This window comes from Vidua macroura, chromosome 3 (assembly GCF_024509145.1).
Source record: "Vidua macroura isolate BioBank_ID:100142 chromosome 3, ASM2450914v1, whole genome shotgun sequence".
Lineage (NCBI taxonomy): Eukaryota > Metazoa > Chordata > Aves > Passeriformes > Viduidae > Vidua > Vidua macroura.
The window spans coordinates 33,153,243-33,180,877 of record NC_071573.1 but is presented as its reverse complement, the minus strand read 5'-3'; the positions used below and the strand labels follow the sequence as shown (position 1 = coordinate 33,180,877).

General features: G+C 42.6%; 1 protein-coding gene across 2 annotated transcripts; it reads left to right on the top strand.

Moving 5' to 3' along the window:
• Positions 1 to 14,075: 14,075 nt before the first annotated feature.
• ENTPD6 (ectonucleoside triphosphate diphosphohydrolase 6) lies at positions 14,076 to 27,502 on the top strand. Of its 2 annotated transcripts, none has more exons than XM_053974199.1 (14): positions 14,076 to 14,127; positions 15,571 to 15,912; positions 17,115 to 17,191; positions 17,686 to 17,829; positions 18,265 to 18,340; positions 19,591 to 19,626; positions 20,786 to 20,874; positions 22,122 to 22,201; positions 23,134 to 23,198; positions 23,557 to 23,658; positions 24,146 to 24,286; positions 25,161 to 25,217; positions 25,792 to 25,904; positions 26,154 to 27,502. In XM_053974199.1, exons 2-14 carry the CDS (start codon positions 15,654 to 15,656, stop codon positions 26,241 to 26,243), a joined length of 1,329 nt encoding a protein of 442 aa, XP_053830174.1. In that variant the 5' UTR covers positions 14,076 to 14,127; positions 15,571 to 15,653; the 3' UTR covers positions 26,244 to 27,502. The 2 variants fall into 2 exon arrangements, with proteins under 2 accessions (XP_053830174.1, XP_053830173.1); XM_053974198.1 differs by lacking the exon at positions 14,076 to 14,127 and adding an exon at positions 14,185 to 14,610.
• Positions 27,503 to 27,635: the final 133 nt, after the last annotated feature.

Genomic DNA, 27,635 nt, shown 5'->3' with positions numbered 1-27,635 from the left:
CCTGTCTCCATGCATCCCATGGATTTGGGGATAATGTTCCCCCACTTCGTCCCAGGACCAAGTGCCACTGAAGATGTCATCCCTCTGGCTGCAGTGACCTGGCTGCAGAAGGAAGCTGTTCTGCAAAGCTTGAGGAGGCAGGAGGACAAGGTGGTGCCAAACAGCAAGAGGCCCAAATTGACTTATTTTTACCACCTCTCCTTTAAAAAAATACGAAGCTCTGCTGTCACTTGTTAATCCATCAGCCTGACAGGTCAAGTAAAAGCAGGTTGCCCACTCGCTTTCACTTCTCTCCAACTTAATCTCTGTGCTAAATTACAAGTTGATAATGGGTTACCATTAATTATTGATTTTCCAGATAATACTTGTTAAAGTAGAATTAACGCTATTGTTTCTGAACAAATACTGCCCAAATACTGTGTTTAGTGGGCTTGTAATCAGCTTTACCCACTTCTCCTCTAATCTGATTGAAACAGATTTCCTACCAAATCTTTTTTATCATTTCGTTGATATTAAAAGGTCACATATTTATGCCTGCCCAAAAGTTTAATTTAAGTTACTGCAATTGATTATCATGACATATTCATGCTCAAACAGCAGAGTGTTGATGGAGGTACTTTAATCTAGAGTGGGAATGAAGAAGCAGAGAGAAACTGCGAGGAGGAACACTTTCTGTGGCATTCAGTAAGTGATGTTAGGCATTGTACATTTTAGCTTATTTTCCCAAGCCCTATATTATGATTCTGTTCATCATAATGCCTTTTGACCTGCTGCATTTACTCCATCATAATTATCCTTTAATACTCTTATAAATGAACTTTTAGCTTATCTTCTGTTAATTCTCAGAACAAGCAAAGCACACACGTAACAAACAAAGCCATCTAAATAAAGTGTTTAACCCTTGTGGTGGCTTTCCCTGATTATTCAAAGGTGGGCAGTGTGTTTAAGAGGTAGGTGGCTTAATTACACTTCCTCTCATAAGGTACAGAATGTGTGATGGCATTTCAGCCCCTCTTCAAGCCAAGCCCCACTGAACAAGTCTCTGAAAAGAAAGCAATGAATTTAAAGCAAAACAAAACTAGCTGGCAGAAGTAACACATATCAGTCTGGGATTTCTCCAGCATTGGGCAGCCCCCTAAGCTGAATGGCACAGAAGACCTGAGATGAGCTAGTTAGAAAGAGAAGGTGGAAGCGACTTGTCTCGAGCACCTGAGAGGCGTCAATTTCATTTCTAGCTTATCCATGAGCTCTCAGTGATCTCCTAGACAGACGGCTCTCTAGGACATGGAGGACATGGAGACCCCTGCCAGGTCTGTCCTGTGTTCCTGTGCATTGGAACAGAGAGGGTTTATTCACAATACAGCCACTGTACTAAACACTATAACATCTCCCGCCTTGCTTCTCCTCCATGCTCAAGCCATGGTGGGAAATGGGAATGCACCAGCTTGCTCCATTTCTGTGTTGCAGAGTTTGGCACATGATCACATCTCAGCAATGGACTCCACAAAGGTTTCTATACACACAAACATTTCAGCAATACAAAATCTGGGCAGCACAAGACCAACACTGGTTTGCAGCTGTAGCTGGGTGCAGGCAAGACCTGACTGGAGATGTCATCTGCCAGCAAAGTTCTCCTTGCCTTTCATAATCCAGCAGGGACAAGACTCTCCAATATTCCCAGTGCCTTGGACACCTGCCACTGACCCAGCATGTCAAACTCCCACAAACTCTTCTCAGGTGACAAAACTGCAACCCCTCTCTGCTATGACCTGATTTCCCTGCTCCACCTTGTGAGGAGTGTGAGAGCTGGCACTGGTCAGCTCGTGCCTCCCAAGGCAGAGGGCAAACACCTGGACACTCACCCCTAGTACAGCCCTGCTGCCTGTGCATTCCTGGACATCCCAGATGAGGACAAGGTTAGTGAAGCATCTGTGGCACAAAGAGGAAGTGACACAGTGATGCAATCGCAGCTCCCCTTGCTGTGCTTACTCCAGTCTCTGTGCTGTGCTTGTTTATTATTAACATGACAAGCAAAGCAAGAGAAGGTCCCTTTCTTGGAGAGTTTGCTAAACCTGGACATACAAGTGCAGGGAAATTAAGCATTACTTTCTCCACAGGAGCTGAGATCCAATATAGGCTGTGGCTGCCTGGGGCTCAGACTTTAGGTGTCTACATGCAACCCTTGAAACCTTAAACACCTTTTGAGCAGCTGGTCAGTGGTAGGCCCAAGCAGCTGCACATTTTCCCAGGACACATGGCAAAGAGGTCCTGCAGGCATAGGAAGGAAGAGAAATGGATGGATGCTTCAACCACCAGGCCATTGTCCTGAAATGACTCCGCATACTGCAGGGACTCATCTGCTTGCAGCGTTTCCTTCCCCACGCACATCCTGCATCTGCCTGTTCTGAAAACAAACTGCTTTAATTTTCCAGCAGTCCATCAGAGAGTATCTCACCTGACTAATGTAGAGGTAGGTAAAGAATTTTCAGTAGAAAATTCTGAAGATCCTTTTTTATAAACTAGGTAAAATGCAACTTGCCAGAGTAACTCAGATTTTCATAGAAATTGAGTGATATTCAGTGAAAAGCTACTGGCACGCATAATGAGAAAATACCTAATTCTCCCAAAGAAGGTTTTATGCCCTTAAGTGCATCGACAATAACCTGGAAGGGTTAGATTACAGCTAGTAATGTCACGCAGACCTCTAGAGGAGATTAACTCAGGAGTTTTGTTATTAAAGGTGTACCGTTCATGAGCCTAACTCCACTACAGTGGTGGACACTAAACAGTACTAAAAGAGGTTAACAGCCCTCAGCAGCTCCACGAGACAACTTGTCCCTATTGGTGCATATTCCAGTTAAAGAAAAAAAAAATCTTGAGAAATGACAAATGAAACCATCATCCTGTTTGGTCCCCAGCCCATCTTATTTGCTCTGTAGTATTATTTGTCCTCACAAAATCCTGTTACAGTCTTTTCCCTTGTTTTGCCAGCAAGATGAGGATTCTTTCAGTCACGGGGCTGGATCCTCAGCTGCTGGGGACTGACCCAGCTTTCTCAGCAAACGGGACTATGTTGACTTACATCAGCTGGGAATCTGTTTGCTCTCCTGCTTCACATGGAATGGACTCACAAAGATTATCAGTTAGCTTTAAGACTGTCATGTTTTTATTGTAAAGAAATCACTCTAAAAGCATTTTTCTCTATCCAGTTTTTAAGAATCCAATCCTCTGCCATAGCTTAAGGACAAACAATTTCATGATTACCACCAGCAGAGCCAAGGCCAACTTGAGAAAATTTTATTTATTTCCTGATAACATAATCCATATCCCACCGAATTGCCATGTGAAATATACTCCTGTGTAATACCAAAGTGTTAATGGCACAGAGTAAAATGGCAAGCTGGTTTGAAATGCAGAGATTTTGAAGGAAAAGATACGAAATCACATAATGCAGCTCCATAATCGTTTGACAATAAATTATCCTTTTATCCGATTATTATTTCAGTTGCATGTCTTTAATAAAATGCAGCAGTCACCCATTCCCCAAAGCATTTGGACCACAGTTATGATCGAAGAGCAGTGGCCTGTAGCAGGAAAGCTGCATCCTGATCCTTTTTTACCCCATGCACAGCCCGAGTTCCTCAAATCTCAGGACCATCAGAGGGTGAGACTTAGGATCACAGGCACAATTGCTTTATAGTGCAGCAGCTCCAGGGAAATCATCACACCAATGGGTACCAACTAGGAGGCAGCAATTGGCAAGGACAGACACTGAAATAAAAAGGCAGCACTGAAATAGACCGTGACTAATAGAATCAAAGAAAGCAAGAAGGAAGTTGCTGCTTTTACCAAGAGCAAACTTATCTTCTGTTTGTTAGCTGGCCTTTCTACAAGATGCTGATTGTTGAGCTGCCATTCACAGTTCAGAACAATTTTCTTTAAGCCAATAAACTTCTGCAGTTTCAAACAAGGAAAGAAGCAGTGGTCACATCTTTTGGAGAAAGCTGCAGGTGACTACCTGCTCCTTAACTTTACAAGGAGGAAAAGTAGGTAACTCAATGTGTAAAGAATTTTGGAGAGCTAACACAGCATCAGGAAGTCCTGCTTTTTATGGTTTCAGAACAGACAAATGACCCTTTTCCATGAGATTATAAGTTGGCTCAAAGATTGCAAACATGCTGATAAAATACTACTACAGCTTCTCAGAGGAATTCTATTTCATTCTGATTTAAATAGAAATGAGTGTAATACAAAATTGGCTGTGCCCATATTGGCAAGTTTTCAATCTATTTGACTGCTAAATCTTCAAATCAACATCAGCCTTTTCTCAGCCCAGAGGAGTTTGGTCGACCACTGAGCTGCAAAGAAACATTCAATGCTACTGATTCTCAATCACATTTGCAAAGGTGATAAATCAACACTAAATAGCACAGGTCAGATGTGCAAGCAAATTGAACCACTTGCAGAAATAGATTTTTGCTTCCAAAAAACAAATCTACCTCTCCATGGAAAAGATGGTGACTGGAGACAGTCCTTCGGGATGGTACCTAAAATACCTAAGAAAATGTTGAATAGAGTGCCTTGGTTGGAAAACATTGCCTCCCTGAAGCAAGATGAATTTGGGTAAAAAAAGAAGGGGCATATATTTCACCATGGATTCCCCAATTTTATATACAGCAGACAAACAAAATGTGCTGTTCTTAACTATGCCAACTATGAACTTGACTGTTCATACATGGTGTCATGTGCACATGGGGTAGAGTGACACTGTTCACCCTCAGAAAGACATTTTCAGAACCTACAGCATAAAGATATGAAGCAGAGATGGATTTCCTTTTATTATTTTTATTTTTTGGGGTGCTGCTGTTATGTGGCCTCTGGCAACTTGAAGTCTACCACTCCAAATCAGCTTCTGAGATTTCCCAGAAGAAAAGCAAATGCCCATGCAGGACATTCCTATCACCTGACCACAGCTTGCTTCTCTATAACTTTTCTCAGCCTTGGCAGTTGCCACTGGACTACCAAGGCTCTGGACATCTGGCAGGAATGCAGTGGTCCAGAAGGTCATCACATAGCAGCACCTGAATACTTGTATTAGGGCCTGCAAGGTGAGCAGCTGAGCAAAAACCCAGCTCAGGACAGTGAGAGGATGGTGGAGAAACCTCAGCACATTCAAAGCTGGGCAGCAGAACCCTTAGACACCTGCACAAATGAACAAAGCTGGTGAAAGCTCTTCAGCAGGCACAGATTAATTGGAGTGTCTAACCAAAATGCCCACATATGACAGATACAGTCACCCCTCACCTATGCTGTCCTTCTGCTGATTACGTTGCAGTGATCTGCAGTTTGGGTTTTTGAACTGGAGAACTAAATGTGGTGTGAACACTGAAAAAGACTGTCCATTCAGTTAGATTCCTTTCCTTCCAATGTCACTCTCCACCAACTCCAGCAAATTCAGACAAGAATAAAAGTAATGCCACTAAATCAGTCAGAATATATTGGTAGCTCTGGTGTTTCTTTGGCTTCTAAAATCCCACCGTGTGATTTCTCCAGAAATGAAGTAGCACTTCAGTTACAGGACTGGGGCCACATCTCCAAGCACAGAGCATGTGCACCAGGAATGGCAGTACAAGCTTACAGCTGTCATGTGTTTTCTTTCACAAAAAAAGCTATGAAATGAGCAAAAAACTTAGCATCAACCCAGAAAATTAGAAACACGAAGAGGCAATATCCCGCAGAATCACTCTTTTCCTGCTAAGGGACTCCACCCTCTGCCTGTCCTCGCCGAGGAAGAGGCTGCAACTTCGCGCTGGTGGGGAGAAAGGCGTTCGTCCAAATTACCTTTTTTATTCATGGGCCTTCCTTAACAGCAATGATAAGAATAACAGATCCTGTGGGAGCAATGTAACTAATTCATGCGCGGATGTGCAAATGGGCAATTTGCAAACTAATTGCTCCTGCACAATGCGCTGTGCAGACAGGTTGTCCAAACACTGGCTCTGCGCACTATTTGTAGCCGCGGCTGCCTGGTAAGAGGCGGTTGAAATACTTTCTGGGCAGACAATGGGCTTGCTCAAGTGTGCAACTATTTCGGAGGGAAGCTATCCCGCCCACCCTGGGTGGCGAAGGTTTGTTCTGCCTTCGTCCAGCTGCCGCGTTGTGCCAGGAAAATACAGGGGCCATGTGCGGGACAAAACAGTTTTGCCTTATTGCCTCTGCCAGCTTGGGAGGACGCAGGGAGTATCAGCAGCATATGGGCCCCGGGGGATTTCAGCCATTTAACAAACATTATATGCTCCATAACAAAACAACAACATTTTGGTACTTAGATCAACCAAATAACTAAATTAGATGCCCTAGACGGTGAGGACTGGTATGCTAATTGGCTTGCCTTGTGGATTTTCTATGTGGCTCCCCAAGAAACAGATTGGCCCATTTTTCAGGCAACTGATTGTTAATTGGAGTAATGAATAGCAGGCTGGAGGGTCCATCACTTCGCTTGGTAAATTCAAACCCCTGTTATTCATGAGGCTAGGAAAAGCGAGTGATTTCCATGGGTGGTGGGCAAACGGCTGGCCCCAGGTCAACTCCAATTCGGTTTTCTTTCTCTTTACTCCAGGAGCACAAGGGGAAATTTAGCACTTGATTCCACCATCCCTCGGGGATGCTGTGCTCTTCAAACAGCTGAATTGTCCCCAAGAAGGGCTTGCCCCTCTGACTGCAGACAGCCAGTCAGACTGCCTGAAAAACCATGGCCCAACCATTCACCAAAGACAATACGATGAAAATTTCAGAAATGGGTCCCTCTAGGGCATTTCAACTACTATTCCACAATTGATGAGATTTTCAATTTGTTAGCTGAACCAAAAAATAGCTTTTACAAATTTAGAGAGATATGCAACTAAAATGTTATAACTTGTTAAAACATCATCTTTCCAGACAACTGTGGTTATACACTCTACTAAAAAGCAGAGATTGTTTCAGTTATTCATTTTAAAAGACATGCACAGTTTCTGCTTCATGTTGAGCATGAACATGGTTCAAACCAGCACACAGGTGCCTAACATCAAATACTTTTCCTTCTGGAAAGAAATGGAAATCTTGCAGCTTCATTTTTCTTCATCACAGTATCAAAGTAAATGAGCTCATCAGAGAGACTAAGATAACATTTTGTAAGAAGAGACTTATTTTGATAAGTTATGTTAGACGACAGGTGACCCTATTTACTGAGAAAACAAACGTAGCACAATAGACTACACTTTATAGTCAAAAGTAATTAATGGATTTTGGTGTCTGCATTTCTGTGTGCACAGGGTGGGGGCTCCTAAAAGTGCAGTTCTTAAAGAGCAGAGAGACTGGTGCTGCAAAGTCTTAAAATGTCTCAGGTTGAAGGTTAGACATTTCCAATGTTTATTTCTCTGAGCATCATCACTGTTGTTTTATAAGTAACAGTAAATTTATCACTGGAGCACTAGAAAATACATTCATTTATAGGAACTGAACTGCTGAAAATTAGCTTCTTCAAGGAAGTTTAGAAATACTGGAGAAGAGTCCTGCAGATCCTGAAGCATAGATGATTGAAGGTTAACAAGAGGCTACCACCTAACATTTATTTGTCAGTAGCTGGTGCAAGACATGGAGAAACTAATGGAGAATACGTCTTTTCTCTCCAAGGTATACAATGATTACTTCACACACAAAACTTTAGACACCTCCTAACAAATGAGAGGCACATATCTTTTCAGAGCAAAAAATAACTCTTAGGATCATTGTCTCTTATGAGACTCTAAGCATCCATTGCTAATATACAGTGCAATTCCACATGGAGGACTGAAACCAGTGAATTCGTCCCCAAGGGGCAGTGGGACAGCAGAGCACCTCCAAAATGGCTCTCAAGGCAGGAGACTCACCTTCAAAATTGTCTCTTAGGACACAAGAAGCAACATTCAACAAAGAAGAAAATGGGTTATATACATAGCAGAGAATTGGCAACCAGCTGTATTTCCCTATTTCCATTTCTACATGTATCAAGCAAAGGAATATTATGAGTATTAAGGAAAGACAGACACTTTCAGTTTTCTGTTTTTCATAATAACTTCAAATTGCTTCTGACATGATTTACATAATAGTCATTGAAAATATCACAAGACTCACATAGAGAATTCATCATGAAACTAAACAGTGTGAAAACAAGTAATCATCTGAAGATGCAAATAATTTCCTAAATCCCAGGACTACTGTCTGTAGTCATAATCTAACTGGCAGCTGAATAATAAGGGAGGCTTTTCCCAGAGATCTTCAGCGATAGCACAAGAAGTGAAGGCCACAAACTGGAAGTTTAGCAAGTTCCTGTTAGGTATCACACAACATGTTTCACCTTATGGGTTGTTTACTCCAGGGACAGGGCCCCAAGAGTCTCCATTCTTGGAGATACTAAACACTCAGCTGGACAAAGCTTTGAGCAATCCAATCAAACATCAAAGCTGGCCCTGTTTGGAGCATGGGAACCTTAAGAGGTCAACTCGAAGCTAAATTATTCTGGGTTTCAAATATCATGTTCAAAAAGTTTTATTTATTTTTAATCAGAGCATTTTTATCAAAAGCTGAACCTTAACATCATACATAAGCCAGTAATAGCTTTTAAAAGCTTTATAGGAGAGGTTGGGATCAATCAAAAAGAGGAAGCAGAATGATAAGGCGAGAAATTACTTCCTTCTTCCTCAGAATATTCACAATTGACTCCAAGATTGTGACAAGATCATAAAAATCTTTCTTAACAAAAGCTTGTTAAAGGCATGTCTTTTCCAACAGACAAACCTGTGCCACTCAACAACCAGGCTACAAAATTAATAATATATATATTTGAATAAACACTTTACCCACCAACCCACTGGTTAAACAAATATTTTTGACTGCCTGGAAGTCAGGCAGTCAAAAATATATGAACATGAAACACAAGGGACAATTTCTGAAATTGCAAACAGTTAAAAATGGCAGCAACTTGTTTTCACTTTTTTCATCCTCCCCACCTAATTTTTTTCTCCAAAACCAGCTACTTGGAGTCAGAGCTATGTGACAGCCCACAGATAGGTGCATTTATAATGAATTTGGAGAAGTTAAAAACACAGTGATAGCAGACACAAAACAAAAATCTGGGGAATTCTCCTTAATTAGATTACACTCAGCACTCCCTGTCTATCTGAATGAGGACACGGCAATGGAAACTGCCTGACAGCATCACTAATGCAACCGAGGGGGTCTGTGGCAGCAGACATCTGTTTTAAAACCCTGATCCAAATCTGCCCCTAGAGGTAAATCAGCCAGGCTTTGGACATCGGTCTGAAACGTTAAAAGCAATATTCTTACTTGCTGGGAGCAGGTGCAGTTCCACTAAACTCACCGTATTTCAACGGCACCCTGGATTTCAAACAGCTCCAGCAGTCTGCAAGTGTGGCACAAGCACAAGGAGATATAGACTCATTCATTATAAAACACTCACCTATTAGCAAGGTGTAGTAATGCTGCTTCCCAGCCTAGAAAGGTCTCCAAAAATTGACCAAAGTGCAAAGTACACTCAGCCCCGAAACACTGCCCTACAAATCAAAGGCTTGAAAATTTTGTTGTGTGGTGTTTTCTCCCTCATGCTTAATTTTCTTGCATACAGACCTGTTGGAGGATCTTGCATACATCCCCTTACTTAGAAAAGCAATAAAAACAATTTTCATTTTTTCCCCTCTGAAAGCAGAATCTATTCAGGTTTAATACAACAATCCATGGTACATGTCAAATACAGAGGGACCAAGGAGGAAAATCTGGCAATGATCCTCCTGTACATCATTTCAGACAGCAGGCACACACCTCAGAATAAATAAATAACCGCTAAGCCATCCCCATTCATGTTTATAATTAGTGCAATCTATTTAACAAACAGACACATAATATAGGTCAATTATGTAGGTCATGATAAATTTATTAAGAACGTCAGCCTGTAGGGCACCAAAAAGACCACGTTGAGGCAGCATTTCCAAAGTTACAGTTCATTTCTGCACATGGTTTGTGAGCAGCATTGAGGAACAGCAGAGACCTCCTCAGTTTTTCTGGTTTGTGGTACTATAGCCACAACCATCAAGGAAAACATCAGCAGTAGCCCCTGTGAGACACCCCCTATGATACAAGCACAGAACTGCCCCTCCAAAATATTGGACCAGTTACTACTTTCAGACAAAATTGCCAGAAGCATAAATGTCTCAAAGGTATTTAATTTCTATGACTTTGTCAAAAACTGATGGGTATCCAGAGGGGAGATAGAGAAATATGTTATTTATGCTTCCTCCATAGGAAAGGAAATGGTAACTCAGCATATGTCTGATATGTTTGATCATGGCCCTCTCAACCAGGGACAGATGCAGCTGCAGAGAAGTTGCAGTACATGCTAAGTTCTGCCTTGCTAGGAGTTTTGGGAAGGAATGATGAAGAACCACAGTGGAGGGCATCAGAGAGCAGCAGATGCTGTGTGAGGTTTCAGGTAAGAGAACTACCTCAGAACTACCTGTCCTTCTCAGGAATATGGGGAGGAGACGGTGATAGATGGCCACAGAAAAAGCTACACATGAAGGGTTTGCAGCAAGGAGACAAATTTATCGTTCAGGGTTCAATGAACATCACACTTTTCTGCTACAGGTCAGCAGAAGTATAATTTGTTCTTTGAGATTAAGAGAGAAGATGGAACCTGAATGGAAATTTGAGCTATAGGTTTAGTTGCTGATCCTTTTCCTTAGTATTTCCAAGTACTGCAGCAGACCAACTCTCTTGCTGGGCACACGTCAAATGGTTGAACACCCATGTGCCTCTCTGAGGATGTAGGGACATGGATCATTCAGTGGGATTTGGCCCATGTTGCTACCTGGCTTGCACAACATGCCATTCACATGCAGTTCATGGGCACACTGTGACAAAAATACTGACTTTGTACTTACAGTACAACATAATCTTGTTACTGTTCACAAGAGTTGTGACCAAAGTGGTGAAACAACCTTTTAATTATACAGATTCTCCTATCTGTACAATTTGTCTTTGATCTCTGTTTATTATTTCTCATTCAGACATCCAAAACAATTATTCTTATAATACGAGAGTGGCAGAGATAATTTCCCAAATGGTTCCTAAACTGGTTCCCAATAATCTGCATTTTACCTCATGTTTGATATATATAATACACCAAGCTATGAATCTAAATGTTCAAGTATAAGTAATATCTACAATCACAATGGAGACATCATACTTGAAAATTCGTTACAAATCTCAGACTGTGTGGCTTAATTCTAAGAATGACCACAGTACTGCGTGTGACACAGTTTCAGGAATGGATCCAAAACTCTTTAAACCACCTACACTCCATCCCAGGTCTGCAGCTGAGGGAAGAGGGTTTCCACAAACAGCCTGAGAATTGTTCCCATGCACATAAGTAATGTTTTTCAGAGGAGGGAGAAAAAAAAGACCAACTCAGTATTACATTCCTATTTCTTTGGAATCTCTAATCCTAACTGTAGCACTCTTTATGAACATATATACAAGATAGTTCAGTTTCAACTAAGAGAAATAAATACTGTACTATTTTGCCCCTGTCGCTGGGGAAATGGCGTTCCTGACAAAATACTGCTCTCTGCTGGCCTTGACCTGCTTTTCCCCAAGGGCCTCACCTCCCGAGATCTGCCATGCCTCGTGAAAAGGGAAAAAAACATATTTTGCTGACCTAGCAATCGGTGACAGGAGCATTTCTTTATTTAGGATTGAAAAAAAACCCTATTTTGTTAAGGAAAGCCATACTGATATCACTGAAATCTTCTGTCTTGAAGAAAAAATGCAAGTAGTCCTTCACCCCAAGTAACCCTCTAGAAGAATTCCTGTTTTCTTGCAATCTGGAAGAAGAAACTGGCTTTTGATATAGCAGGATCTCTGTTGTGGTGAGTTCAGATGACTGTGTGTTTCTAAACAGAAGGAACTCAAGTCCTGTTCTAGGTTTCAGGAAACTTTTTCTTCTACGTGGGAATTTTCACAGCAGCCCAAAATCCCAGTGACAACCACAGAATTTGAGATGGGGCTCCCTAGTCTTTTAATTCAAAGGACAACTCCATTCCAGATACAACTCAGATACAACTCTGAGTAGTATCTTTACTTCCTATCCCCATTTTTTTTTGCTGTTTTACCAAAAGGGGATCAGAACAAAGCTAACTGAAAACCAGCTTATTTGCATTGAATTTACCTTCACACTGCCACTAGATATCACTGAGCTACATCTGCATGGACCATAAAAAAAAAGAACCATAAAAAATCTTTTTTAGTCTGTCAACATCTTATATTTTGGGGCAGAACAAGGTGATGCCATGCTGCAGACTCACTAAGACCAGTGACCATGCCCAGCTATGACCATGACCATCCTCCCCTCAGTCCGGGAGATAAAGGGCATTCACCCAGCAGTCAGGCCTCATCTTTCCTGAGGTTCTCCTGTCTATCTTCTCCCTGACAGGTTTGCAGCTCCTGAGATGCCGTGACTGACAGGAATGCCACAGCAGCAATTTTGGGATTAACACCCACGGGAATTAGCAGAACATTCTCGCATGTCTTTTTTTTTCTCCAGCAGCTGGCAAACTCATGTTTCTGTGGTGAAACCGCACCAGCAGGGTCTTGCTTACAAACCACCAGAGAAACTTAACATAGATTCTGTTAAAATCACATCACAGAAGAGCCACAAATCTTAAAAAAAATTAATTCTTTGTACATGAGGTATGGAGAAAGGTACGAAGCAACTACCCAAGGGCATCCTTTGCTCACATCTGCTCACACTCCCTGCCTCAGACCCAGCCCAAACTTGCAGATCAAGAGCTTCTGGGAGGGCTGGTTCGCACTGGGGTGCAGAAAGGTGCCCAGCAGCCCTGCCAGCCATCTCCTGGTGACATTATCCCTGGGCCATGGGGCCTCTGCCACCACCTGCACAGGCCCCGCTCTGCTCTGTCCCCCCTCACCTTGAGCACGACTCCTGTTATTGTCCACAAAAATCAGATTCATTACCCAAGTGTGCAACAAGCCAACAGTTACACACTCAACAGAGACATCTGATTATTTGCTTCAGAGTTGCACACGCCCGGATGATTGGTGGTATTCTACAAACCAAGGATGCCCCTCAGGACTTTCCAGGCCATTATTTATACACAGATATTTAGTACTAGTAACCTCCCAATTACCTGTAGATGACAACCCAAAATTCCATACTGTATTCCCTATCTATCTGTGCCCCAAATTGTTATTATCTCTAAGACCCTGCAACCAGAGAAGAGAGCCAACCAGAGTGGGAGGGGTCACAGGCCCTTTTAAAGTCTTTGTTCATCAGGGGATAGTGAGATTTAGCAATTCTGTTTCCAGTGGTTATTAACTTTTTTTTTTTTTTCCTGTTGCTGTTTCACTTGTTGGTAAACTTACTTTTTCACTTACATATATTTGTATTCATTCCTTATTGGTGGAAGGGGATTGACTAAAACTAAAGGGAGATAACTCATTTAGAGCATCCACCTCTTAAATTGTCTTAAACCAAGAGAGTACAGCCCCTCTATTAGGACTGGTTAATAACTATCATACAAACTACGTGACCCACATAATTTCTATACATGCTATGGGGAAGGGTCTTTACCTGCCCAGCACCTTTCTGACCTACAGGCGTGACTTTTCAGTACCAAAATGAACATATTTCAGCTACAGGAAACAAGGACCTTGAGTGTTTTGCTAAATTGGCAATGGATACATCAACATCTTGATGTACCTCATCCTTAGAGCTCGTTAGCTCCACGGTGTCCTTGACTACGTGACGTTAACTACCACCTGATTCGAGATAATTTTGACACATTCCACACTGTTTCTCCACACCTTTCTGACCTTGCGGCATTTCACCTTTTTAAAAATTTTTTTAAAGCCATTTCCGCGGAGCTCCCGCACTGAGGGGCTCGCGGGCCGCTCGTGGAACCGCCTGTCCCTCCCCTCACGGAGCCGCGCGCCCGCCTCGCGCCTGCGCCGTGGGGGCGGAGCCGCCCGCGAGCCGGGCGGCGGCGGCGCCATGGCGGGGCCGGCGGGGGCGGCGTGAGTTTGGGAGGGAGGGAAGAGGGAGACGGGAGGAAGAAGGAAGTGCGGGCGGCGGGACAATGGTCTGTGTGTGAGCAAGGGACACCCCGCGGGGTGGGCGGGTCAGGCCCGGCCTGTGCCGGGCTCCCGTCTCCCGCCTGCGTTCCCGGCTCCGGGGTGCCAGCGGGAAGTTTCTCCCTTGCAGTAAATCTCGGCGTCCCCTGACAAAGGCAGGGAAGGGATAGTCGCGATTCTCTCCAGGCAAACGGCGGCAGGGGGTTAGCGCTTCCAGGCTGCTCTGCCTCCTCGTTTTTCCAGCCTCCGCTTTCCTGCGGTGGAGCTCGTGTCTCCTGGAAGGATCACCCGGTCCTGCGGCTTTCCTCCCTCTTGTGACATTCAGCTCTGGTGTAGCTGCAGCTGAGGCCTTCCCGGCACCAGGAGGATCGGAGTGGTCACCCCATAGACCTGCAGCGATTGCCACCTGCATGTCTCTGCCTGCTGGTAGACGCCAGGAAGATTTTTAATTTAGTTGCAATGCCATCTTCCTGATTTCTGTGTCTTGACAGTCTACAGTTCCCTTTCCCTTATGCTCATCCATTCTTTATGTGTATATGTGCCTGTGATTTTATTTTCCTCCATTTTTATGAAATGTTGTCTTGCCTGTTTTTGGAAATACTCTGTAATCACCCTGATTTTAAATTCCTCTTCTTCACACCTTCTGTATGCTTCCTGAATTCACATCAAGAGGTTACATATGTGTAAAAAACCTTGTTTAACTCAACTTCATCAATTGGTTTCCTTTCTCTTCATTACTCTATCAAAAAAGGAAAAATTGTATGTAATTTTTCTCCCCATAAGTTATCACTGACTGCTTTTTTAATCATCTGAATAATGATATGTGAAGGCTTGTAGATTTTGTGGGTTGTGCTTTGCTGTGGTTTCTTTCCTGGTGTTGGAGATAGGGGAGGAGGGCACTCAATTCCCTGGATCTTGCATCTTGCCTTTCAAACGTTAATTTTAAGCTGTCCTTGTCCAGTCTTCTGGGACCTCCCTCACCATCCAGAAACTAACAAAGATAACTGCCCAGAGAAGCTGTAGGATCTTCATCCTCAGAGTTTTTCAAAGTGCTCTTGGATATAGCCCTTGGCCACATGGAGGGTCCCAACAGCTGCCCCTGCTGTGAGCAGGGTGTTGAATGAGGTCCCCTCCCACCTTAATACATGGCTTCTCTGAACTCTCCTTATTTTGTACCTTATTAGGCCTCTGTAGAAATGGGGGGAAAGAAGATTTGTGCTGCTCCATGCCTTAAAGTGAGCTGTGGGACTGGAAGAGGTGCTAAAGGAGGTTGCTTTCCTTCTGTTCATTGGGAAACTAGTGCCCAGTATTGTGGGCATCATACTTTTAGATCCTTCTATCAGGTTGGAAAAATAAAACAGATCCTTTCTCTTCTGTTGGATGTAGGAGTGATGTGGGAGCCACCTGTTCTGCCTGAAGGACAAGGAATAGTCCACTTGATAAAGAGAAGAAACAAAACATCCCATTAAATGGAAGCCATGAAGATATCAAAGCGGTTCTTCGCTTTTGGGATTTTGACATGCATAGCTGTTTATGTTGCATACGTAAAATGGCACTTGGGCTCCAAACCATTTGTGGGAGCCACCGAAGGAGTTGCTGAAAGCAGGGGAGATAAACTGACCCATCAGGCAGTGACCACAGATCTCTCTGTCTTTTATGGAATTATGTTTGATGCAGGAAGCACGGGAACTCGCATCCATATATTTAAATTTGCTCAGCAGCCAAGAGGTATGTCCTGCTCATTGCATGACAGATTAAGTCTTCCATAAATTGTGGAGGAGATTATTGATGACATTTTCCTAGGGTATACTTGAACATACATGCTTCAGGTCTTTCCAGAGAGCCATCAGGAGGTATGAAATGGTTCAGGCATGAGTATTTGGATGAAATTATGAAAATGTTCAACAAGGAGAAAATGCTGTAACATCAGAATATGAAGTAATAACAGCTGTACTTTTAGAGTAGTGTCTTGAAGAAAGGCAGTTTTTCATCACACTGGTGGAAGAGACAATTATAAATTCAAACTGCCTTATTTCCCCAAATTTTTTAGGTTGTTTGGTGTCTCCAGTTCCTGGCAGTGAGCTGCTCCTCTCTACAGTGTCTGGTTTAGTGTATCCTTGGCTTCAGTGTTAGGTTTAAGCTGCAAAACAAAACAAAAATTGTAAATAGTGTGATTAAAATTGCTGTGTATTGCATCTGGACAAAAACTGCTTCTGAGAATTGAGACAAAGTGTACAAAAAAAGCTCCAGCTTTCCTCTGCAGTAGTAAGCTTCATTGTTTGTATGTTGTCAGTTCCCCTTTGTGAAACTCTTAAAGATCAGAGAACCTGGGTGGGTGCTGTTAGTAGGTGATCTAAAGGCTTTGTTGAGGATTAGCAGTGTGGTGTATGGTGTGATTTGCCTTAGGTTTGCATAATGGGTTGGTGTAAGGCTCAGCCACCAAAGCTGTTAAACAACAGTCCATGGATTTCCTTCTTTTCCTGAACCTCCAAGTTTTTGCTTCTTCCTTGCCTGCTTCATTTGAAACACAATTTCAGAATGTATCACAGCAAACTTTATGGAGTGTAAGTGTTGCCTGGACTGCTGGTTTATACAAGGGTCTGCAGCTTTCCAAAGTACTGAACTCTGCATCCCTGCTGCCATTGAAAATAGTGGAAAAGCTTCCATTAGGTTTTGCTGGAATCAAACTGATGTGCATAGTGGACAGCAGCACCTGACAACCACTGATGGCTTTAAAAGTGGTTTTCTCAGGTTCTAATTCCACAGCCAGGGCTATATTTAAAGGTCAGGTGGCTGATAATAGTTCATTAGACAGAGGCTTTAATTGACTTCTATTAGCACATAATAATGGAATTTTTAAAATGGTTTTCTTCTTGTGCATGCAAAATTATTTGTACCATTACTTATTTTGGAATGCCGCTTTTGAACAGAGACTCCCAGATTAACCCATGAGACGTTTAAAGCACTGAAACCAGGTCTGTCTGCATATGCTGATGATGTCGAAAAGGTAATTTAAGTTACTTCTTTCCTGTCTCCCTTACCTTCTGGTTTGCAGGGATTTAGGGACTTTTAAGAGCCAGACTTAGACCCAGCTCATAGTATTTTACAAAAGCCTTTGCTTTCTGAGAATTTGTCTTTTGAGCCTTTTGTAGCCTAAAAAATGTGGTGGCAGAGTTCTGTTTCACTGTTTGAAAAAGTGACTCTGTTTTGCACCAGTTGCTCAATATTTCCCATTATATTGTGGGAAATATTATTATATTATATTATATTATATTATATTATATTATATTATATTATATTATATTATATTATTACCTTATATTATATTATTACCTTATATTACCTTATGCTGTAGTGGGATAGTGAGTCCTGCACCTTCTCTTGACCCCTTTTGATATTAATTTTTCTCTGTTTTACATTTACAGTGAATCATAGCTCTGATCACCCTTTTGATCTTTCAAAAGAGTTTTTAAGATTTCTTTTATTGTTCTTTGCTCACAGAGTGGCCAGGGAATAAAAGAACTCCTGGAGGTGGCAAAGAAGGAAGTTCCTATGGAGCTGTGGAAGTTTACTCCTCTGGTCCTGAAAGCCACAGCTGGCCTACGGTTGCTGCCAGGAGAGAAAGCTCAGAAGTTGCTAGAAAAGGTATTATCTCTTGTCTTTCCATTTGTTTTCGAGAAAACATGCTCTTGTTAAAAATGCAGCACCCTGGGACATTCCTGCAAGCTAGGGTGTCCATCTCCTGCTTTTCCCATGTATCTGTTATACCTTGAGGGTGACCAATTCCATCAAAACAAACGGGATTCCCTTCCCTACCCATGTCCATCCCTTGTTAATGGCATTTCTGAGCAGTCTTCATGCTTGAAATCCCATCACATCCATCCCTGTTTCTGCACCAAACTGTAGGGCCAGCACATAAAGGCTGCTGCATGTTGGACTCTTGAACTTCAAACAAAGTGGTGAGCAGCAGTCAGGATCTGGCCCAAGAAGAGGAGGAGTAGTGTAAAGCTGGGGTTTTAAAAAGTTTGTTTTCCAGCTGAAAAAGTGTTTCTCTGAATGTAGCTTTTATTTGAACTACAGGTGAAGGAGATTTTTCAGGCCTCCCCCTTCTTTGTGAGGGACAATTGTGTGTCGATAATGAATGGAACTGATGAAGGTAAGCAACTTTATGGAGGCTCTTTCTGCAGTTCTGGAAATTCCTCTGCACTGTGACAAGTCCCTGCCTGCTGCAGTGGGAGCCCATAGCAGCAGGTTTGACAGAAGCAGAGTTTTTATGCAGCCACAGGCAGTGCCTGCCAAAGAAATCTTGTGCACTGTTTTCCAATTTGAAGTCCTGAGCTCTGTCCTGATCTTGAAAGCTCTTAGTGTTGAGCAGTTCCTGTAGGATCATCAGAAAGCCACTGTGCAGTCAGCACTTTTGGAGAAGCTTCTGAATATCTTCTTCTTGAAATGGTCTTCAACAATTTGGTTAGCCCACTCTGCTCTTGACAATGTTTATCAGAGCTCTCTGGAAGTACTTGATCATAATGTTAATTACAATTTATCTAATGAGTGGGAATGTGAGTTCAATCTGAAAAAAAAATGTAGTATAGGGAAGAAAATACATGCTGAAGTAAGTTCATGTTCATCCAAAAATATTGAGGACAGAATGTCAAAATTCTAAGTAACTGAGTGTTGAAATGTGTTTTAAATCTGCTCAGAAACCAAGCTTTAAAATAGCTGAAGCTGTTTATGAGTTTCTGTTCTTGCTGCTTAATGGAAGAAAGATTTTCTTTTTAAAGAAAAATCAGTAATAGCAGTGATAGCCTAGGTTCAGCCAAGGATTGAAGTAGGCCATGCTCTCTGGCATGCCTTGAGTTTTAACCACATTAATAAATACTTGAATTTGTTAACATAAGGCCACTGATTCACCTAATTTATGGGGAACAGTTTATAAAACAAGAAGAGGACAAAAATAGCATAGCTCACAAAATTGCTTTGAGGAAAACAGGCAAAATTAGAACACTGAAAGATGAAAATTCTTAGTATTCATAAAAAAAAGTGGAGTGCCTGACATCAAACAAAAGCCAACAGTGGATGTTTTCCTAGAAAATGAACAATGTGAGTTTCAGTCACCTCTTTGTCTTTTAGCTAAGGACTGAAGCCTTTGTGACTTCCTGCCCAAGTTTTTGACCTGTGAAATACAGAGTTCTCCAGGCATTTCATACATGGGGCTTCTCTCCCAAGTATCACATAAGCTCTGATAGAGAAGGCCATTCTCTATGTTCAAATAGCCTAATCTTGAGTTTGTCACACACTGACAGTTCTGGAAACCTTGTAATATGGCTTGACTTACTTGTTGCTGCTGTTAGATAAAATTAAATGTTATGATCTAAGCATGTGTCTTCTGAATCTTTTCCTTATTAGGTATTTCAGCCTGGATCACAATAAATTTTTTAACAGGTATGTGTACATGAGCATGTGTATAAAGATATGACCAATGCTGTGAAATTCCTGTTTTTTTCTGCCCCTGTGTGGAATTTGCTCATTCATTGGGGTGGAATAGGAGAAAGAAGGCTCTGAGAATAAGTCAGGAGTTTGTTTTTGGCTTGGCCTATTTAAGTCATTAGGATTTTGTCCATTTACTTGATGGAGTGAGGAGTTTAATCCTTTTTCCTAGATGTTTAATGTAGCTTTTCTTTCAGTTCCCTGTAGGGTACCAGAGCATTTTATTCCTTTTTAGAGCCTGCTGTGACTCTGGCTAAATTTTTTGTGTGAGTATTCTAGATGTGCTTAGCAGCTGCAGAGAGTAAAAGAAAGTGCTATGCTACTTCCTTACAGATTTATAACACAGAAATGCCATGGGTGTTTATACTGCTGAGTGAGAAAAGGGTAGCTGAAGAGTAGAGAGAAAACAAAGCTGAAGACCTCTCTGACAATACATAAAGCGCTCTGCCATCCATGTGCTCTGTTGAGCACGCAGTGTGTGGGGCAATGTGCTCTGGGGCTTTTTATGCTCCCAGGAAATACCAGAAGGATCAGTGATCTTCAAACATCTGCTATCATGAGGTATACTGAGGTACTTGGCACAAACTGTCCTTGACAGAAAGGTGCATTTGAAGGATCTAACTGAAAAGAACTAGATCTAAATGGGAGCAGAGGTCTTGGCTGGCAGCAGGAAGAATTCCAAGAGAGCTGAGTCTCTTAGGCCAGCTCTTTTCAGTCTGTCATCCCTTTGGCCATAGGAATCTGCAAAATATTGCTAAGGGATCAGGGAGAGGTGGCCAAGACAACCACATTCCTCTGTGTTACAAAGTGGTTACCAGAGCAGAGTTTGCAAAAGGTCTTTGCATCCAAAATGTTTAGGAAAGCAATAACCAAAGCTGCTGTGATTAGGGCAGGAAAAGCCACTGAAGAAATAAGACTCTTGTCACTTTAAGATTTTCATGTTTGATAAAGCCAAAATTAGTGCCCAGTATATAACAGTGTAATTTAATAGTGTGCAAAAGCTGAGAGTGGAGTTAGATTGTTTTCTTTCCTTACCACTGTACTTCTGGTTTTGTTCCTAGCCAGTTTTTCACAGTGCCCACCATGGCTTTCTCTGTTCTGTCACACATTTCAGGCAGGCTAGATGACCCACAGAGGAGAAGCGTAGGGATGCTGGATTTGGGTGGTGGATCAACACAGATCACCTTTCTTCCGCGTACCAAGGTAACGTGAGCATGCACTGTTAGGAAATACTGCTGCAGGAATCTGTAACTGCTCAGATTTCTTTCCCTTGGAAACAGAGCAAGAGTTTTGTCAGTGTGACACGAAGCCACCCTATTGACTTGGTCATATGTGCCTTTTTATAGTCAGTCCCAGAGGCATTCACAACTCTTTGTCCATCCTCTTCACCAGCTCCACGGGTCAGTAGTGTTTGTGGTGAGTCTGCCAGGACTGCTTTATCTTGTGGAGGACACCACGTTCTGAAATGTCTTAATCTTTAACTTTCAGTTTGTACAGTTTATAACAAAGAACACAAAAACCAAGTCTATTAATTAATTCAAATCCAGCATATGGCCTACACTGGGGTTTAAGAACACAATGAGGTGCCTTCTCAATCCTTGTTTCTGATTATCCTTAGTTCACTCAGTTGCAAATGAATGCCATTTTAGCTTCCTGATCTGGCATTTTTACAGCTGTTCTGTGAAGCCCTGTGGTTCTGATATTATAAGGCTCTGGCCTGAGCAGAGATAGTGCTCACAGTAAAGCTGCACAAAAGCAGAGGGAGTGTCCCAGCCTGGGATAATCAACACATTGCACTGTTTCAGCAGAATGGCAAGGGATGTGAAGGGTCCAGGATGTGAAAATTCTGGACATAGAGAAGGAGCTAAGATACGAGCAGCACTGTGGCCAGAGCTTTGCTCCCCACAAACACTCTAGCTGTGCTGATGCACTTGGGGAACAGGCTACCCTTTCATTCCTTCAGACCACAGGCTGATCCTTGCTCTGTTCCTTGGCAAGCACAGGGATGTGCTTTTCCTCTGGCTTGTGCAAGTTCACAGATGAATTCACTCGAGTAGGAAGTTAATGCGTGCCTGGCCTTCCTATTAGTTTGCACACAGTTCCTGTAGTAGGGATCATGTGAAGAGGCAGTTGCTGGAGCCTCTGGACAAAAGCAGTTAAGAGCTGGAATAAGGATTCCTTTTAAATGAAAGTAATTCTTTTATACAGTATATTGTTGTGGACACATACATAACCAGTTTGAACCCTGTCATGTGAAGACACTCTTAGCTCCAGGTTTTGTGGCTGTCTTGTGCATCAGCAGTCAATTTGAAATCCTTGCAAATTCATAATTTCTCTCTGAATCATGCTAGGATTGTTTCACGTTTTTCCTAGTGTGTTGGAAGATTACCTTGTTAATGTTTGCTGCTGGCTGGCACAAACCTGCCAGTGACATCTTTTTCTCCCTCCAGGCAACTCTTCAGACATCACCATCTGGCCACACAACTTTATTTCAGATGTTTAACCACACCTACAAGCTGTATTCCTACAGGTTAGTTGTGGAAAAGAGAGCACAGTGCTCAGATGGAAGCTTTCTGTGAAGCCGAGGAGACTGAGGTGTTTTTCTGGAGTGGGGTCCTTGCAAATGAATACCATGAAGAAGCAGAGAAACTTGAGCCACATGATTTTAGTGGATTAACCTTGGCTGCCCACCAAGTCTCTCTATCACTCCCATTCTATTAACAGGACAGGGGGAAGAAAATATGACAAAAAGCTCATGGGTCAAGATAAGGCCAGGGAGGTCACCAGTTATTGTCATGGGTGAAACAGACTTGACTTTAATTTGATTTATTTAGTATTTAATTTAATTTATTGCCAATTAAACAGTAAGATAATGAGAAATAAGAACAAAATCAAAAATGCTTTCCCTCCACCTCTCTCTCCTTCCCAGGCTCAGCTTCACTTCCAAATTTGATACCTTCTCACCACTGAGCAGCACAGGAAGATGGAGAATGGGAGTTGCAGTCAGTTCATAATGCTTTGTCTCTGTTATTTCTTCTTCCTCACTGTCTTCTCTGCTCCCAGTGTTTTGGGCCAGCAGCTTCTTCCCACCTGTGTTTGCCGTGGGATGTGGTTGGGCACATAAAGTCAGTTCTGTATGCAGGTGTCTGTGCTGCCTTTGAGGAGGGTAGGAGTACCCAGTGAGGTACTAGGAGTAGAGTTAGAGAAATGCCATTGCCAGTTCTCCAAGAGCCAGATTACAACTGACAGCTATTGCCTGAGCTTTTTCAAAGAGAAATTATCCTTCTGGATAAGGTAATATGACAGCAGGCTGTCACACTGTTCCACTCATGTGCATGAGCTGCTGACTTGAGCCACTTTGCCATGGCTGTCTGGAGGAGACTGGCATGTCCCAGCTAGGTTGTCAGTGGAGTATCAGAGGAAGGATGTCTGTTGCTCACAGAGGCTTTTCTCCCTTTGCAGTTACCTGGGACTTGGGCTGATGTCAGCAAGGCTTGCCATTTTGGGAGGAGTTGAGGGAAAACCCTGTAAGTTATGGGCAGTCCTCAGATCCTGGTTCTGAGCTCAGGATATATAGTCCTGTGGTGGGAGGAGGAGCTATGTATCCCCTTCCCACTGGGTCAAGGTTCCTGAGTGACATGTGGGCTCCTGTCACCATGGCTGGGTGCATTTGAGACGAATGTGGGAGGTGGCACTGACAGGTCCCAGGAGACCTGGATTCTTGCCAGCCTTAGGTTGGGGGTGGGCATGGGACATCCAAACCATGACTGGGCTATGGAGGGGCCTTGCGGAGACTGCAGGAGAGTATGGAGCAGGGCTGGGGGTGAAGGATCTGAATTTACTCCTTATGTTTTTTCCTAATGTGGCTTTGTTTTACTTCTGCAGTAGGAGAAGGGGAGGAATTGATCAGCCCTTGTTTACCACCTGGCTTCAAATCGGAATGGCAACACGCTGAGATAGCGTACAAAATTAAAGGACAGAAGGCAGGTATAGTGATTTATCACTCTTGCTTTCTATGTTAGCTGCTATTAGCACAGTAAATGATAACACTCTTGTCCTCTTTCAAAGACACCAGTCTCTGTTTACTGTTCTGTCTGGCTCCTCTTGATGTGCTGTCAGAGATCCTGCAGTTCCTTTGTCATGTGCCATGATGTGTCTGTCCAGTCAGTAAAGCTGCTAGAATTGATACAGATGGAGTTGAGCAGTCCTTTCTGCTACAGTCCCTTCCTGGAGTTAGACAGGTCTTTCAAGACCCTTCTGCCTCAAATGATGTTGTCCATCTCTGATCTATCACATAGTCCCAACCTGAGAATGGTAGGTGTCTGCCTCTAGAAGAAGATTCAGATTTCAGTTCTCTGTGAAGAGTTTTGCTATTTTGCAAAAAGGTGCCTGTTTCGTGGCAGATCCTAAATAAATTCTATATATATTTAACTCTCAGCCTGTAATATGGTGGGTTTTTTTTGTCTTCTTTTAGGTGAACCTCTGTATGAGTCTTGTTCTAATAAAGTGGCAAAGATGCTCTACAAAAAAGTGCATAGAGCTGAGGAAGTGAAGGACCTGGACTTTTACATTTTCTCCTACTACTACGACTGTGCAGCAGAGGCTGGTCTCATAGGTATGTCTGCTTCTGGGTTGGTTTCATTTTAAATGGCAAGTTATGGAAGCAGTGGGAACACTTGCAAACATCATGATGCTTTGTTAAGCTATCGTGGAAATTAGTCTGTTGTTACACTGCTGTGCAGCATTGATCTTGACTTGATACTGATTTCTATAGAGAAAATATTGGGGCTGTGAAATAGGACCTACAGCCTTTGGTAATGATTTTTAAACAAACTGCCTTTCAGAAATGGTTGTTGCCTTATTAGCTCTACAATCCAAAATAGAAAAAAAACTTCATTATGATAAACAAATTTATTGGGCAGTAAAGCAGTAAAAAATATTTGGGCTGTGTGTTTGCTTCACTGACCTTTTGATGGAGTGAAGATTTTCAGATATTTCCACATGCATTTAGAATGCATCACATCTCTTTTCCAGTGATGTGCTTGTGTACAAGAGGCATATTCAGTGGTAAAAAGCAGATAATGAGATCTCAAGTTAGTTTGGACAAACACACACCCCTTCTCAGCTACTCTCTTTTTACAAATAATTTCAGATTTAATGTGTTGCAGAGCACCACTGCCCTGTCAGATCTGGTCACAGGTGTTCACTGTCCAGGCAGCACTGGACAGGGCAGTGCAGAAACAGGGGTCAGGTGAGATGGTCTGTAAGCTCTGTTTCTGTGGGAAACAAGTCTAAAGGTTCTTCATAAACCAAGGTTTTTGAATCTATATTGAGAATCTTTTGAAGGTTCTTTTACCTTTAAAAGCAGTCTGAATTTTGAGATTGATTTTTTGTGGCTCAAAGGTTTGACTTCCAAACAACTTTTATGATTTGAGTCTACAATTGCCTTTATACAAAGATGGTAAAAAAGTGGATTTTTTTTCTTTTAGATAAAGAAAAAGGAGGAAGCTTAACTGTCAGCGACTTTGAAATTGCAGCTAAATATGGTGAGTAAAATACAAACACACACTAATAATTGTGTGTAAATTCATTCCAGGTGGCAAATGTGAGACATGCTAAGAAGCCCGATGCTTTTAAGTAAATATTGAGTCCCTCTACATAGCATCTAACCAACATTTCTGCTTATTTCTGAAAATCTCACCTATTTTTATATTAACTTTTGCTTTTGCAGTGGGTTTTATTTTTAGTTTGTCTTCTTCTTTTATGTTGTTGGGCTTTTTTAAATTTGTTTTTGTCAACATTTGTTAAATGCTGGTGCTCAAGAAAGGTAACACAGCTGAGGTTGCTCAGATATTCAAAGATTTGAAGTAGATAGAAGAAAGGCTCTTTTCCTGGAGAGATACAAGAAACTGCTGTCTTAGCGGAGAGACAGAATGTCTTGACTTCTTTACAAAGCTTATGTGCTTATCCTAATCTGTGTATGTCATTTCAGCACCATTGTAACAGGTTCCATCACTGACAAGAGCTGTTTTGTGGATTCATTTGAGATTTTTCACAGCAGGGCTGTTGTTAGACCTGAGCCCACAATGTGCATTCAGATACTGTTTTCTTTCTTCTCAGTTTGTAAGACCATGGAAATCAGCCCTGGAAACAACCCTTTTCTCTGCATGGACCTCACATACATCACCTTCCTGCTGCAGGAACTCGGCTTCCCGAAGAGCCAAGGCTTTAAGGTGAAGCTCAAAATGGATTTGTGGGCAGAGTGGCCAGGAGGGTGCCAAGGCAGGAGTCATCCTGCCAGGAGCTTGGTTCTTGACTTACCTTCTTGCTACAACACATGGTCTGCAATCTTGGTGCAGCAACACTCTCCCCACAATGGTGGTAACTTTGTCATAATCTTCAGCACTGTACCCACCTTGCATGCTTCAGATTCTCCCAGAAAATTGTGTTTTAACTTTTCTGCTTTTTTTTTTTTTGTCCAGCTTGCCCGGAAAATTGACAATGTTGAAACAAGCTGGGCATTGGGAGCCGCTTTCCATTACATCGACTCACTGAATAGATTGCAGTACTAATGCTCCTAGAAGGTGACCTTTTGGAATTTCCCATTTTTTGGAAGCCCGGCATGGGAGACCCTATTGAAGGGTGTGCTTTTGGCTTCCAGAGTCCTTTGGAAGATCACCATGAACTATACTACTTTCCTCCCACCCCCTGCCAGATCCCCACCATCGCTAGCTCTTTTTTACAGTGCAGAGTGTAAAGGAAAAGCCTTGATTTGACAGCATGTGCTGTCAGCTTAATGTAAAAATGGATCCTTTAGGAAGGAAAACCAGGACTCTGCAGTACATCTATGATCTCTATGAGAAAAACACACCTTTTTTGGAATATGCCTTTACTATGTGCTCACAGTGTGCTGAAGTTGCTGAACGGTCACTCCAGAAGGAACTCTTTTCTGTCCTGATTTCAGGGTGTTTTTTTCCTGTTTGTCAGCAGTTTTCAGTGATGATTTTTATTTTACTACTCCTGTGTTTGAAGGTAAACTTGTGTGTGTGCAAAAATGGTGCATTTACACATTATGCTGCTGACAGACAGCAGCTTCGAAACGCAGCGTGGAAGTCACAGCTCTGTGTTCCAGTTGCTGAAGGAGAAAAGCTCAGGAAGTCTCTAGAACTGGATCCAGGCTTGGAGGCATGAGTTGGAACCTGTGTACCCTGTAGGGTTAAAATCTAATGTTGATTCCCTGGCTGTTGGGAGGTGGATGATGGAAGGCAACATCAGATTTGCTGAATGAGCAAGGTCTGGGAGTTGGGTACAAGGATAATGATGGATTTGACAGTTCTAGAGCTGGTCAGAGGAAGATAAAGGAACGAGATGCAGCCACAAAAATAAACCCTGAGCATGGCTTACTGGACATTGCAGACTTTTGTGCCCTGGCAAGGTTGATGCAGGGCTGGGGATGAATGCATTTGCATGGTATTTTGGATATCTTTTCCTGCAGACACATCTGTGCTAAATGAATGTATTGTGGTTGCAATGAGCCAGGGCAGGGTAGCTGACTTACTCCACTCTAACAGTGCCTGGTATGTGAGCAGGAAGTGATCACAGGGGCTGGAGGGGTTATGCTGTGCTATTTGTAATCTAATTGTGGATTTGTGATGTTTTTAATGAATGTATAGAGAAGACCCAAGTGGTCCATTGGGGGTGCAGAAGAGCCCAACTTCCCCGAGAGCCCTCACTCATGGGCTCAGGGCAGCAGTACATGACACGGTGGCGTTCTGTGTGGGGACACTTGAACCTCGCTGTGCCGACAATAAACTCCCAATTTGAAACAGAACGTGGTGGTGAGGAGGCTTTTAGCGCCAGAGCCCGCACGGGGGGTGGGATGAGAAATCACTGCCCTGACGCCATCCCTGACCCCTCGTGCCATCAGTCGCTCCGCCATCCAAGCCCTCCGGTGCCATCCCGGG

What these genes read in the sequence shown, in the direction of transcription:
- ENTPD6 (XM_053974199.1), top strand. Translation starts at nt 15,654, where the DNA reads ATGGAAGCCATGAAGATATCAAAGCGGTTCTTCGCTTTTGGGATTTTG. An exon ending in TACAAGCTGTATTCCTACAG is followed by an intron (nt 22,202 to 23,133) that starts GTTAGTTGTGGA and finishes CTCCCTTTGCAG; the next exon opens with TTACCTGGGACTTGGGCTGA. An exon ending in AGGAGTTGAGGGAAAACCCT is followed by an intron (nt 23,199 to 23,556) that starts GTAAGTTATGGG and finishes TTACTTCTGCAG; the next exon opens with TAGGAGAAGGGGAGGAATTG.